Below are 12,307 nucleotides of genomic sequence, written 5' to 3'. Positions count from 1 at the left end.
AGGTCGGCGAAAGCGGCATCGGGATGTCATCGGTCTTTCTTCGCAGTTATTAAGACCTTGCCGAATAATCGATTCGCGGTGGTTGTCCGAAAGTGGCCAGTTTTCAACAGGTGGCGTCCTTGTAATGAACTACAATTCGCCCAACGTTATCGTGGTCCACACGTCTCATGCGACAAAGGCAGAGCGCATGGTTCATCGTATCGGTGTGCTTCCGAATCGGGAAAAACAGCATCAATGACGACGTTCGAGACCACAGATTTTGACCCGGTGCTCCTGGAGAATCGGTAGTCAGAGCTACTGAATGCAAGAAAAAGAATCGTTCCCTCAGGGAAGTCGTAGAAAGGAGCAGTGTGTGAGCTGAGAAAGTAGAGAGCTGGGGTGCGGACGGATCAAAGTTTGAAAGCTACTGTCCGTGGCACTCCTCGGTCTACCTCCATCGGAAGAAAAAGTCAATTTGGTCAAATGAGATGGTTTGGAACACGTTGGAGCACTATGGAGTAGTAGGACCAAACTAACCCCCACGCCCCATGCTGTATCCCGGTCCCCATACTTGTAAACCCGGAGGCTTGCGGATGACGCCAGGCACTGCCCCTGGCCGGTGCGAACTTATATGTCTTCCTCTTCCTCATACCCGGATCCTTTCTTCAGAATATTTTCTCCCTTTCTTCCATGTACGTACTTGTGTTGCTCTAAGGGTCGGCACACTATACCACATTCATCATGAAGACAAAGCAACAACAACAGCCAACCTCGTCGTCTCATAAAGAGAACGTCCCCAACGGCGAGACGACAGTCGCCCACGAAGAGACATATCAAAAGAACTGGATCATCGGAGGAAAATACCGGGAACAATTATACGAAGAGCACTCACAAGAGTTTGATGGTAAACTGGTACAGGAGGTCGACTTCGACCTTCCGCTCACAGCCACCAAACCATCTCAACATAATGGCGGAAACTTCATTGTTTTGGAATTCGCGGAGGGGGATAAGGAGAATCCGTTCAATTGGAACTCTAAGTACAAGGCATTCATCAGCATCCTGCTGTGTGCCATGACACTCTTCATCGGTCTCGCCACTACTGCGTACAGCGCCGGAATTTCACGCATGACAGAGGAGTTTGGCGTGTCAACAGAAATCGGCCAGTTGGGTCTTTTCTGCTTCAACTTCACCTGTGCCCTGGCACCTCTCTTCCTGGCACCCTTCTGTGAGTTGGCCGGTCGACGCGTCGTCTACGTCGGAGCATACGTCTGCTTTGCTCTGATGTTCATTGGTCTCTCGCTCGGAAAGAACATTGCCACAATCCTTGTCTGTCGTTGTCTGCTCGGTCTTTTTGGCTGTGTCGGAACCATCCTGGTCGGCGGAACATTCGGCGATATGTATACACCCGCCCATCGCGCCATCCCAATGGCTTCCTTCTCTTTCATCGCTATCTTCGGAACTGTCGCCGCGCCCATCTACACTGGCTTCATCGATCAGGCTTTGGGCTGGCGCTGGGTTGAAGGTATCCAAGGCCTAGCCAACATTCCCCTTGGAATCTTAATCGTCATCTTCCTTAAGGAGACTCGCGGCGGTGTGACCCTCGCTAAGCGCGCCAAAATGCTCCGTCAGAACACCGGCGACGAGCGCTTCGTCACACACAACGATCTCGAGGCCCCTGGTGTCAAAGAAATGCTGCACAACTCCTCCGTTAAGGCGATTCGAATGCTCTTCACCGAGCCCGTTGTCTTCGCTTTCGGCCTGTGGATCAGCTTCGCTTGGTTCCTGGCTTTCCTCTTCCTGTCCGTGATCCCGATCACCTACCAAGAAAAGCGCGGCTGGGGCGAGGGTACGTCCGGCCTGCCATACATCGCCCTGTGTTTCGGCGCAACCCTGGCATTCGGTCTGAACTTCCTGCAGATCCGAAAATACGAGAGTATCGTGGCCGACAAGAGCCGCAAGACCCAGCCCGAGGACCGTTTGTATGGTGTCTTATTCGGCGCTGTCTGGCTTCCCGTTGGCCTGTTTATCTACAGCTTCACTCAGTATAAGCAGCTGCACTGGTTCGGCCCGATTGTCGGACTGGCATTGATCGGTGTTGGCATCTTCTTCATCTTCGAGTCCTGCTATAGTTATACATCGGACTGCTACGGCGAGAACTCCTCATCCGCAATCGCCGGTCAGGGATTCATGCGTAACACACTCGGTGCTGTGTCGCCGCTGTTCGCATCGCAGTTCTTTCACAATCTCGGTAGCCAGTGGGCGGGTCTGTTGTTGGCGCTGGTTGCCACGCTTCTAACCTTGATCCCCTTTGTCCTGTACAAGTACGGACCTGCTCTGCGGGCACGCTCCAAGCTGGCCAGCACAATTGTGAATAGCAGCACGGATTGAAAAAATGAGAGATAGTAATTGCACGTGAGCAATTGATATGATGCACGGGAGATGAGCGCAGGAAGCGCTGCATGAAATGTATATAAGCATACGAATCAGCATATGATAGACAAGCATTGGAACAAAAGAAAATCAAGACGAGGTTGACCCTCGGCGTTGACGCCTTCCCAAATTACACAAGTGCACGTGATTCCTGTAGTCCTCCATCGTGCCTGCCAAAAATAAAAATAAAAAGGGAAATTGGCAACTCCCCGCGTTCCTTCCGTAAATGGAATGTGCCTGGCCCAATTCGTATTCATCTTGAGGGCGGTCAGCACGTCACGTGATATCTACCAGCTCTGGTTAGCCCAGACAAGGCGGTGTACATGTTCTGCCGTATCAAAGATCTTCATCCGCAAAATCCGAAAATTTCACTCCACACCTCACCTTCACCCACCCACACTTTTTACGTCTACCCTACAGGCAGTGATCCTACGCGTGAGCCATTTCTCATAAGATCTGGTTTCTTGATACTATTCTCCTCCACCGAAATCAAAATGGCCGAAGACTCCTCCGCCGGTAAGTTGTTCACTACCACTCATCTCGGTGCTTCCACTAACTTTTTTCACAGCCTGGCCCATCGCCGACGAGACTCTGTCTCAGTCTCTTCTGGACCTTGTCCAGCAGGCTGGTCACATCCGCCAGCTCAAGAAGGGCGCTAACGAGACCACCAAGACCCTCAACCGGTAAAAATATCCACCTGACAAGAAATACATTATCTCGAGGCTAATTTTTCGTCATTAGTGGTACTTCCGACCTCGTCATCCTGGCCGCCGACACCACCCCTCTGCCCATCATTCTGCACCTGCCCCTCCTCTGCGAGGACAAGAACGTTCCCTACGTCTACGTTCCCTCCAAGATGGCTCTCGGCCGTGCCACTGGTGTCTCCCGCCCCGTCATCGCTTGCTCCATCACCACCAACGAGGCTAGTGACCTGAACGCTCAGATCCGCACCATCCGCAACCAGGTCGAGCGTCTGATGATCTAAGGTATCCCTGGGAAATGGATGCTGGATACAGGTTGGAGAGAGAATTTTATTAAGATGAGCAGAGGTGTGAGTCGCAACTTCAGCGAACCTTTTGTCTGATGCACGGGGGTTCGTTGATGATTGTACCGTCTCACCCCTCTTGCTCTTGCTGTCGAGTCTTTAGCTAGAATTTGCAGCTAGATATCATTCAGATCTCTTGAGAAAATTTGTTGTTTCGGTTGTAGATGTTAATATTTGCCGAGATCGTCACGTATTGGTGGACTAATTGCTAGGCTTCGGCTGGTAGGTCGCTTGTAGATCTTGGGCTCGGTTGTGGCTACCTAATAGCGTGATGCTGTATATATTGAGATGACGTTCCAAGGTTGTCTGTGCTTAAAATCTGCCGAGGATGACCCTTTTCCGGGTACTACTAGTATGGCTTCTTCAACTTGGGGTCGGCGATGTGCCCAGGTGGGCAGACCTTTAAGAATTCGAAGGAACTTGAAGTTAGGAGGATACTAGTACTAGTAGCAGTACATTTTAAACCGGATGACTTGAGTGCTGCTAAACTAGCTACATCTTGAATTAGCGTCTCAGTTATGCGTATACGCCTCAAAGATGCCTTATTATACATTAATTAGATGAACAATTTGAACCCAAATAAACTGCCCTGGCCCCTAACTGATTAAACCCACTTCTTCCAATTCGTCAGCTATCGCCCCTTTTTCCATTCTCCTGTCTCTGTTCCTTTTGAAATTTTATAACCACGTGGATCCATCTGGCAAATAGGAAAACTCATCCGAACCCTAACTAGACTCTTTCAACTTTCTCCGGCTAAAGACAACCCTTAGCGCCGAGCCCGGTGCGTCAGAACTAGCTCTAATCTGCCGATCAATCAATACCAAACGGCTCTCAGCCCCCCTGTCACCCTGACAATTTCACCTCTCCAACAAAGAGCCCCCTGGAAATGTGGGGCAATGCCAATATCTGTTACAGTTGTTCTACATCTAGCTGTTTCGTTTCCCAGTGGAGCTCCACGCGGACGGAACACCCACCCTCGAACAAGGCGGCACAGTTCGTCGACCCCAATATGTACCACTTACAATGAAGCCTCAGTGGGGCCCGGGATGGTCTGACTGGGGTGAACGGGGAGGATGTCGGCTTTGGCCAAGGCCCTGTTTGACATTTAAGCACTTGTCTTAAGCAGCCATGTCTCGCGTCTCGTGTTGATATACAGCGTCGCCCGTCCTTTGTCTGCTCTGTTCTACAGCCATCCCTTCTTTTTTTTTTACTTTCATTGTTGTATTTTGTTTCATTTCCAATTCCACCCTCTTTTCACAACTTTAATTCGACATCTGCGATGTTCATCTCTTCTCTTCTCGCAATCGGCCTGGCGCCATTGCTCGCATCCGCTGCTCCCTCTTGGTCCGTCGGTCCAACAACCTCCTACGCCACCAAAGCTAGTACCAAAACCTGCAACGTCCTCGACTACGACGGCGTTGCTGATGGAAAGACTGATATTGGCCCAGCCATCACCTCTGCCTGGGCTGCCTGTAAAGAGGGCGGCGTGGTGTACGTCCCATCCGGTGAATATGCGCTCGAATCATGGGTGACTCTGACCGGTGGAAAGAGCACCGCTATTCGTATGGATGGTACTATCTACCGCACCGGCTCGGATGGAGGCAACATGATCTTCATCGAGCATACCTCCGACTTCGAGCTCTTCAGTTCCAACTCCAAGGGCGCGGTGCAGGGATATGGTTATGAGTTCCACAAGGAGGGATCTCTGAGTGGTCCTCGTATTCTGCGCCTGTATGAGGTTACAGACTTTTCGGTTCACGATTTGATTCTGGTTGATGCGCCCGCTTTCCATTTCTCGATGGATACTTGTACTGGTGGTGAGGTTTACAATATGGCTATTCGTGGTGGTAACTCTGGTGGTCTGGATGGTATTGATGTGTGGTCGAATGATATCTGGATTCACGATGTAGGTGCACTGTTTCTCTAGATATGGGCTTTGTGTCAGGTCTGGGTGGAATTCATCGAACAGTTGCTTATGATTATTAGGTCGAGGTCACCAACAAGGACGAGTGTGTTACTGTCAAGGTATGTATTACCAACACCAACCTCTTGGTCTTTCATCACTAACACAATGCAGAGTCCTTCCAAGAGCATCCTGGTTGAGAATATCTACTGCAACTGGAGCGGTGGCTGCGCCATGGGCTCTCTCTCCACCGATGTTGCTATCAGCGATATCACCTACCGCAACATCTACACCTGGTCCTCCAACCAGATGTACATGATAAAGAGCAACGGCGGCAGCGGCTCTGTTTCCGACGTCATCCTTGAGAACTTCATCGGTATGGGCCACTCTCCCCCTTCTCTACCCAGTCCCGATGTTTCCCCATTAAAGACCCCCAACTAACATCCCCAGGCCACGGCAACGCCTACTCCCTAGACATCGACCAAGCCTGGAGCAGCATGTCAACCGTCTCCGGCTCCGGCGTCCAACTCGACAACATCACAATCAGCAACTGGAAAGGCACCGAAGCGAACGGCGCCCAGCGCGGCCCGATTAAAGTGAACTGCGCACCCGGCGCGCCCTGCACCGACGTGACTATCGAGGACTTTGCCATGTGGACCGAAGAGGGCGATTACCAGACCTACGTCTGCAACAGTGCCTACGGCTCTGGCGCATGTCTGAAGGAGGAAAGCGGCGATGTCACTTCGTACTCGACTACTGTGACAGTCAAGACCGCCCCGACTGGTTACTCTGCTGCTACCATGGCTAGTGACCTGGCTACTGCTTTTGGCACGGATTCGGAGATCCCTATTCCTACTATTCCTACTTCTTTCTATCCTGGTGCGACGCCGTTTAGTGCTTTGGCTGCTAAGGCTAGCTCTACTTAGATGGTTCCGGTGGTGAGGGAATGCTCATGATTCCTGGAAAGTTGCAGTCGATCTCGAGCGAGTGATTTGATTATCTAGGTAGTACCTAGCTAGAATCCTAGTATTGGAATCAAGCTCCATCCGTCAACTCGAATGATTCCTTCGCATAGGAAGTATACTAGTAGCACCTAGGTAAACGTGGAATATTTACTAGTACATAATTGCATTAGAGAGAGACAGTGCATCTTCAACTAATACTAGTAACTAGTTACAAGTATACCTAGGTAGTAGTAGAGATAGTAGTTCGGGCTGCCCTTTTGTCAACAGCACCACATTCCAAGCTTCCTTCCTCCACGCCAACCTCAACCTGTCACTTCCACTAAGATCTCTCGACTTCAAAGACCCTGAAAATCACGAACAAACACGAAGACGAAAACATACCCGTCGATCACGCCATGCCACGATCCAATCGAACACGAGGAGAATCAAGATCCCCACCCCGATAGAGTTTGCGGGGACAATCCAAACAGCTCTGATTCGCGCTTGTTGATGCAGATTCCAGAGGTCTCGCGCAAGGGTCGCAACGTTGCATTCAGCTGTCAGCTGTCCCCTTTCTGTGCCAGGATAGCTTAAAACTGACACCGAAGCAAGAACTTGGTACTTTATAAGAGCAAAAGACTCTCCTCTCAGTGAGAAAAAGCAATGTGTTGAGTCCGATCGGACTACCCCGATCACCATCGCCATGGCCAAGAAGACAACACATCCAAGTCACAATAATGACCAAGCAAACCCCAAATCGCCCTCTCCACAACCTCCTCCGATCGCAGATCTCTCCGAAGATGACCCCGACTCGACATACCGCGCCAAAGCAAACGTGCTCAACCGTGCGATCCAAGAAATAGGCATGGGCCGATACCAATGGCAGCTCTTCGTGGTAATCGGATTCGGCTGGGCAAGCGATAATCTCTGGCCCATAATAACATCTCTAATCCTCACGCCCCTCTCCTACGAATTCGCCGTCACAAAACCGCCACTCCTCACCCTCGCCCAAAACATCGGCCTCCTCCTCGGCGCCGTATTCTGGGGCTTCGGCTGCGACATATTTGGGCGGCGCTGGGCTTTCAATCTCACCATCGGCATTACCGCAGTATTCGGGCTCGTCGCGGCTGGATCGCCGAATTTCGGCGCGGCTTGTACATTCGCTGCGTTGTGGTCGCTTGGGGTTGGGGGCAATTTACCGGTTGATTCGGCGATTTTCTTGGAATTTTTGCCCGGGTCGCATCAGTTTTTGTTGACTGTTTTGTCGGTTGATTGGGCCTTTGCGCAGCTTTTGGCGAATTTGGTTGCTTGGCCTTTGATTGGGAAAATGACTTGTGCGGAGGTGGAGGGGTGCACCAAGAGTGAGAATATGGGGTGGAGATATTTCCTCATTGCGATGGGGGGGTTTGGCTATGATTATGTTTGTGTCGCGCTTCGCTTTCTTTACTATATACGAGTCGCCGAAGTACTTGATGGGTAAGGGGAAGAATGATCAAGCGGTGCATGTCGTGCATGAGGTCGCGCGCCGTAATGGCAAGACCTCGTCATTATCACAGGCTGAATTGGATGGTCTAGACGAAGGTGAAGCGCAGAGTCACAGCGCGACAAGAGTTGTTCGACAGAGGCTGGAAAAGCTGAAGTTCAATCATATTCGCGCGCTCTTTGACACACCCAAACGTGCGCTCTCAACCACTTTGATTGTGCTTGTCTGGGCCTTTATTGGTCTCGGATTCCCTCTGTACAATGCCTTCCTCCCATTTATCCAACAATCTCGTGGGGCAGAATTCGGCGACGGCTCCGTTTACATCACATACCGGAACTCCCTGATTGTTTCAACGATGGGTATCCCTGGCTGTCTGCTAGGAGGGCTTCTCGTGGAACTCCCCAATTTCGGAAGAAAGGGCGCACTGTCAGTTTCAACGGGTCTCACAGGCGCTTTTCTTCTCGCGTCAACAACAGCAAAAACATCGAACGCTTTGCTGGGGTGGAACTGCGCATTCACCTTCATGAGCAGTCTCATGTATGCTGTGCTGTACGCGTATACTCCAGAGATATTCCTGACAAAAGATCGCGGCACAGGAAATGCCCTGACAGCATCTGCGAATCGTATTTTCGGCATTATGGCTCCTATCATTGCCATGTTTGCTAACCTTGAGACCGCTGCTCCGGTCTATGTCAGTGGTGCGTTGTTCATAGCGGCCGGTATTCTGGTCGTGTTCATGCCTTACGAGTCACAAGGGAAAGCGAGTCTTTAACTCGGTACATAAAACAGTACTATCGAACTTGGAAGACTGTGTAAAAATTCCCGCGACAGTTACATGCATGTTAATTGTGAAGCGTGCATCTCATATACTAGTACTAGTAGACATCCTAAGTAAATAGGAACGCCGGCATACATACCATTGATTACTACTCCAAGGTAGAACCTGGAAGTACAAGAAAAAGCGCATTGACAATCCATGCTCCGCACTGCCCCCAAATTAATATAAAACACTTTGAACAACCCTGGCTGATCCACATATTTCTCCACGACAAGATACGCAGCAAATGATGTCATTCCGCAAAACAGGCACGAGGGCGCTCCGCAAGTCATACAACCACCTCCAAGACCAGGCATATCATCATTAATCTAACAGAGTTCAGTTTCAACAATCAACAACCACTAACCCACTGCTGGTAGATATTCACGATGCCAAAGCCGTGGCGCGATGAGGAATTTCAACCAATAACTCTTCGGAGAGACCAAGGCCGTCGTGACTCCATCCCTGATAATGAGATCAGGATGTGGATACCCTGTATGTCACTACGTCAGGAAAGAGATTACTGGCCCGTTGGTCTTGGTGTCAAACTGACAGGCCTAACGTGGGGATGTGATTTGTCGGCCGCGTGGCAGGGGTGTTGTATTTTCCATGACAGTGACAAATGTGGCTTGTGGGACGCATTATATCATATTTCGTAAGTGTAATCGGGGCAGTATTTAAACTATTCAAACCGCCATATGAGATATAATTATACTTACAATCAAGCAAAGATTTACACATCCCTTGCACAGGCTTAACGTTCTCCCTACATCAATCATCTCAACTCGTATCAAAATGTCCCAAGACAACAGTACGTCCTCGCCATCCTGATCCATACCACAACCCCTCATTTTGAAACAACTACTAATATCCGCAATCAGATGGCGGCCTCCTGGGCGGACTCACAGACACCCTCGGCAAAACAGTCGGCGGCGTAACAAACACAGTCGGAGGTGCAGTCGGTGGACTAGGCAACACGGTCGGCGGCGTCACAGAAGGGCTCGGACAAACGGTTTCTGGCGCGACGGAGGGACTGGGAAATACCACCAAGGGCGTTGGACAGGGTGTTCAGAGTGGTGTGTCAAGTGTTGGGGGCAAGGAGCAGACTGCCGAGAACCCGCTTGGTTTGAACCGATGATTATCTCGGCCTTCGGGGATGGCTGTATGATGGAGGGGTTATCCGGACCGGTATGGTTGGTTTAATGTTCGATTATGTGTTACTAGTTACTGGTTGAATTCAACTCGAATTTTTAAGGTTGTTAAGATCTCTACAATATTCTTTCATTGGAAATAGAGATTCAGCTTTTAGAGAATTAGTGCTGGTATTGAGATGTGATATCGGTACTTTGAACCGATACAAGGGTTCAAATACCTAGGTAAGATCACTATTTGAGGACAAGGATTCTCGATAACAGATCCATTCGTAGTATCAGCAGGACTGTGTTCTAGACGTTGCTTTTCCCGATTCCGTCTCTGTCTTGGAGTGTGGGGAGACTGGAGATCGGTCACGGTGTAGATCTTCTTTCTGATTTGGATTTTAAGTTCGTAAGATACTATGATATTAGTAGTAGCTCGTCCTCACTCAGTTAGTACCAAGCATTGTACTAGTATTTTTCTACGTGTCAAAAGGTCGCAAACTTGGAACAATAAGAATACTATTAGTTTGTCCAATTGTGGTCTCACTGGAGAGACATCTGTTGAGGGGGTGGTGAATTTTATCTAATAACATGAGCCAACATCTGTTTTGCAATTTTCAACAACTTAATGTCTCCCAATATATCTGACCTTTCAAACATGCTCCAGTGAATATCGAATTGACGGCGGCAAGTGGATAAGGCTGGGAATGTGGGGATGAACCCTGAAGCGGATGCGAATTATGTGCCGACATTCCCGAATCTCGGCCGACACCGATCGACGAGTCATACCTCGAGAGACTTCAAGGCTTCAATTTCCAACCCGATCTTGAAGTTTCTTTGTTTTTCAACTGCGTATTTACAAGCCAATTGAAATCAACTGGATTCCAACGACGCAAACCCCCTCTCCCTACAATTGAACTATGTCAGCGACACCTCCTCGCGCAAGCACGCACTCGCCACCTGATCAAAACACCTCATCTACAAACCCACCACAGACACGTACCTCAAAATACGAGCATGGGTGGAGGAGAGTAGTTCGGAATTTCACCCCGTCGTCAGTTTCACCCTTTCCTTCCCACCTTCGCATCCACCCACTAATCTCCGAAGATGGTTCTCCGTAACAATGGGCACAGGAATAGTCTCCATCCTCCTCCACAACCTCCCCTACAACGGGCCATGGCTCTACTGGATCTCAATAACAATCTTCGCCCTAAACGTCCTCCTCTTTGCACTGGGGACTATAATCAGTTTTCTCCGGTACAGTCTATACCCCGAGATATTCACCGTAATGATCACGCACCCAGTACAGTCAATGTTCATGGGGACATTTCCCATGGGCCTCGCGACGATAATTAACATGATCGTTTTCGTCTGTGTCCCCATCTGGGGAGAATGGGTACGATATTTCGCATGGGGACTGTGGATTTTCGACGCGGGTATTTCGGTCTTGACGGCTCTTTCGTTGCCGTTTATTCTGTATGATTTCCCCTTTCCGTTATACCGCGTCCTGAATCAGCAGAATGTTGTGAATTAATACCTCCTTGGTGATGAATAGAATGGCCAACGGAAGCGAAACACATCTTTCTTCCATGACGGCCGTTTGGCTTTTGCCAATCGTTAGCTGTATTGTTGCGGCTTCGTCGGGAGCGGTTGTTGCTGAGATCCTGCCCAATGAACAGTATGCTCTGTGGACGCTAATAGCAAGCTACGTGCTTTGGGGCATGGGTCTCCCACTTGCACTCATGGTAATGGTGATTTATCTAATGCGACTAACTCTCCACAAACTACCGCCGAAAGCGGTGATCGTGAGCGTCTTTCTTCCCTTGGGTCCGCTGGGACAGGGGGGGTATGGGTAAGTTTCAAAAAGTTATACTTCAAGTTCAAGGTCCATTCGTGATTACCAGTATCAGTTGAGAATCTTGCTAAATGGTTAACCTTGGTTAGTGCAATGAAATTAGGCCAATGTGCCCAGAAGATCTTCCCGCAGACGAAGACGTTAGAACAATCGTCTGGGTCAACGTTTTATACACTGGGATTTCTGGTAGCGCTGATTCTATGGGCTTTTGGCCTTGTTTGGCTGTTTTTTGCGTCTGCTTCGATTGTTCGATTGAAGAGCTTTCCGTTTAATATCGGGTGGTGGGGATTCACGTTTCCGTTGGGGGTGTTTGCGGCGAGTACGGTGCAGATGGGGAATGAACTTCCTTCGAAGATTTTCCATATTCTGGGGACGGTTAGTAGTTGAGAATTGACTGCTTTTTTGTGGAGAAATATATGTTAATTGATGGTTATTTTTGCAGATTTTGTCTGTGCTGGTGGTGATACTGTGGATGGTGGTTAGTTTGGGGACTCTGCGGGGAGTAGTGTCCGGAAAGCTCTTTCATGCGCCGTGTTTGGGGGATCTAAGAGTGGAGCAAAAGGGAAAGGGAAAAGAAGTGTGATAAAGTATACTAGTAGTCTCTTGTATGTATACACTGTGGTATACACTGTGGTATACACTGTGGTATACACTGTAGCGTACTTGCTAGTGCGGGTATACACTCACGTGATGTGGAGAAAATAAATTATTTTTT

At 49.5% G+C, this 12,307-nt stretch overlaps 6 protein-coding genes across 6 annotated transcripts; all 6 read left to right on the top strand.

Annotated features, from left to right (window-relative positions):
• Nucleotides 1-720: 720 nt before the first annotated feature.
• On the top strand, nucleotides 721-2,367 carry N7533_003540 (uncharacterized protein; the record flags this gene model as incomplete). The annotated part of the gene is made up of 1 exon (XM_057100190.1): nucleotides 721-2,367. The coding sequence occupies one exon, from the start codon at nucleotides 721-723 to the stop codon at nucleotides 2,365-2,367; it is 1,647 nt and encodes a 548-aa protein (XP_056962878.1).
• Nucleotides 2,368-2,903: 536 nt separating this feature from the next.
• Nucleotides 2,904-3,394, top strand: N7533_003539 (uncharacterized protein; the record flags this gene model as incomplete). Its single annotated transcript, XM_057100189.1, has 3 exons — nucleotides 2,904-2,925; nucleotides 2,978-3,092; nucleotides 3,151-3,394. 3 exons carry the CDS (start codon nucleotides 2,904-2,906, stop codon nucleotides 3,392-3,394), a joined length of 381 nt encoding a protein of 126 aa, XP_056962877.1.
• Nucleotides 3,395-4,733: 1,339 nt separating this feature from the next.
• Nucleotides 4,734-6,283, top strand: rhgB (putative extracellular rhamnogalacturonase; the record flags this gene model as incomplete). The annotated part of the gene is made up of 4 exons (XM_057100188.1): nucleotides 4,734-5,360; nucleotides 5,441-5,479; nucleotides 5,532-5,733; nucleotides 5,808-6,283. 4 exons carry the CDS (start codon nucleotides 4,734-4,736, stop codon nucleotides 6,281-6,283), a joined length of 1,344 nt encoding a protein of 447 aa, XP_056962876.1.
• A 721-nt stretch (nucleotides 6,284-7,004) lies between these two features.
• On the top strand, nucleotides 7,005-8,556 carry N7533_003537 (putative sugar transporter; the record flags this gene model as incomplete). Its single annotated transcript, XM_057100187.1, has 2 exons — nucleotides 7,005-7,721; nucleotides 7,759-8,556. 2 exons carry the CDS (start codon nucleotides 7,005-7,007, stop codon nucleotides 8,554-8,556), a joined length of 1,515 nt encoding a protein of 504 aa, XP_056962875.1.
• Nucleotides 8,557-9,396: 840 nt separating this feature from the next.
• Nucleotides 9,397-9,739, top strand: N7533_003536 (uncharacterized protein; the record flags this gene model as incomplete). The annotated part of the gene is made up of 2 exons (XM_057100186.1): nucleotides 9,397-9,412; nucleotides 9,483-9,739. The coding sequence occupies 2 exons, from the start codon at nucleotides 9,397-9,399 to the stop codon at nucleotides 9,737-9,739; spliced, it is 273 nt and encodes a 90-aa protein (XP_056962874.1).
• A 1,121-nt stretch (nucleotides 9,740-10,860) lies between these two features.
• On the top strand, nucleotides 10,861-12,175 carry N7533_003535 (TDT family transporter; the record flags this gene model as incomplete). Its single annotated transcript, XM_057100185.1, has 4 exons — nucleotides 10,861-11,213; nucleotides 11,293-11,589; nucleotides 11,682-11,967; nucleotides 12,035-12,175. 4 exons carry the CDS (start codon nucleotides 10,861-10,863, stop codon nucleotides 12,173-12,175), a joined length of 1,077 nt encoding a protein of 358 aa, XP_056962873.1.
• Nucleotides 12,176-12,307: the final 132 nt, after the last annotated feature.

This window comes from Penicillium manginii (assembly GCF_028828005.1).
Source record: "Penicillium manginii strain IBT 31320 chromosome Unknown utg000003l:1.0-959480.0:1.0-959601.0, whole genome shotgun sequence".
Lineage (NCBI taxonomy): Eukaryota > Fungi > Ascomycota > Eurotiomycetes > Eurotiales > Aspergillaceae > Penicillium > Penicillium manginii.
The sequence above is the reverse complement of the archived record's forward strand: the minus strand, read 5'-3'. Positions and strand labels throughout refer to the sequence as shown.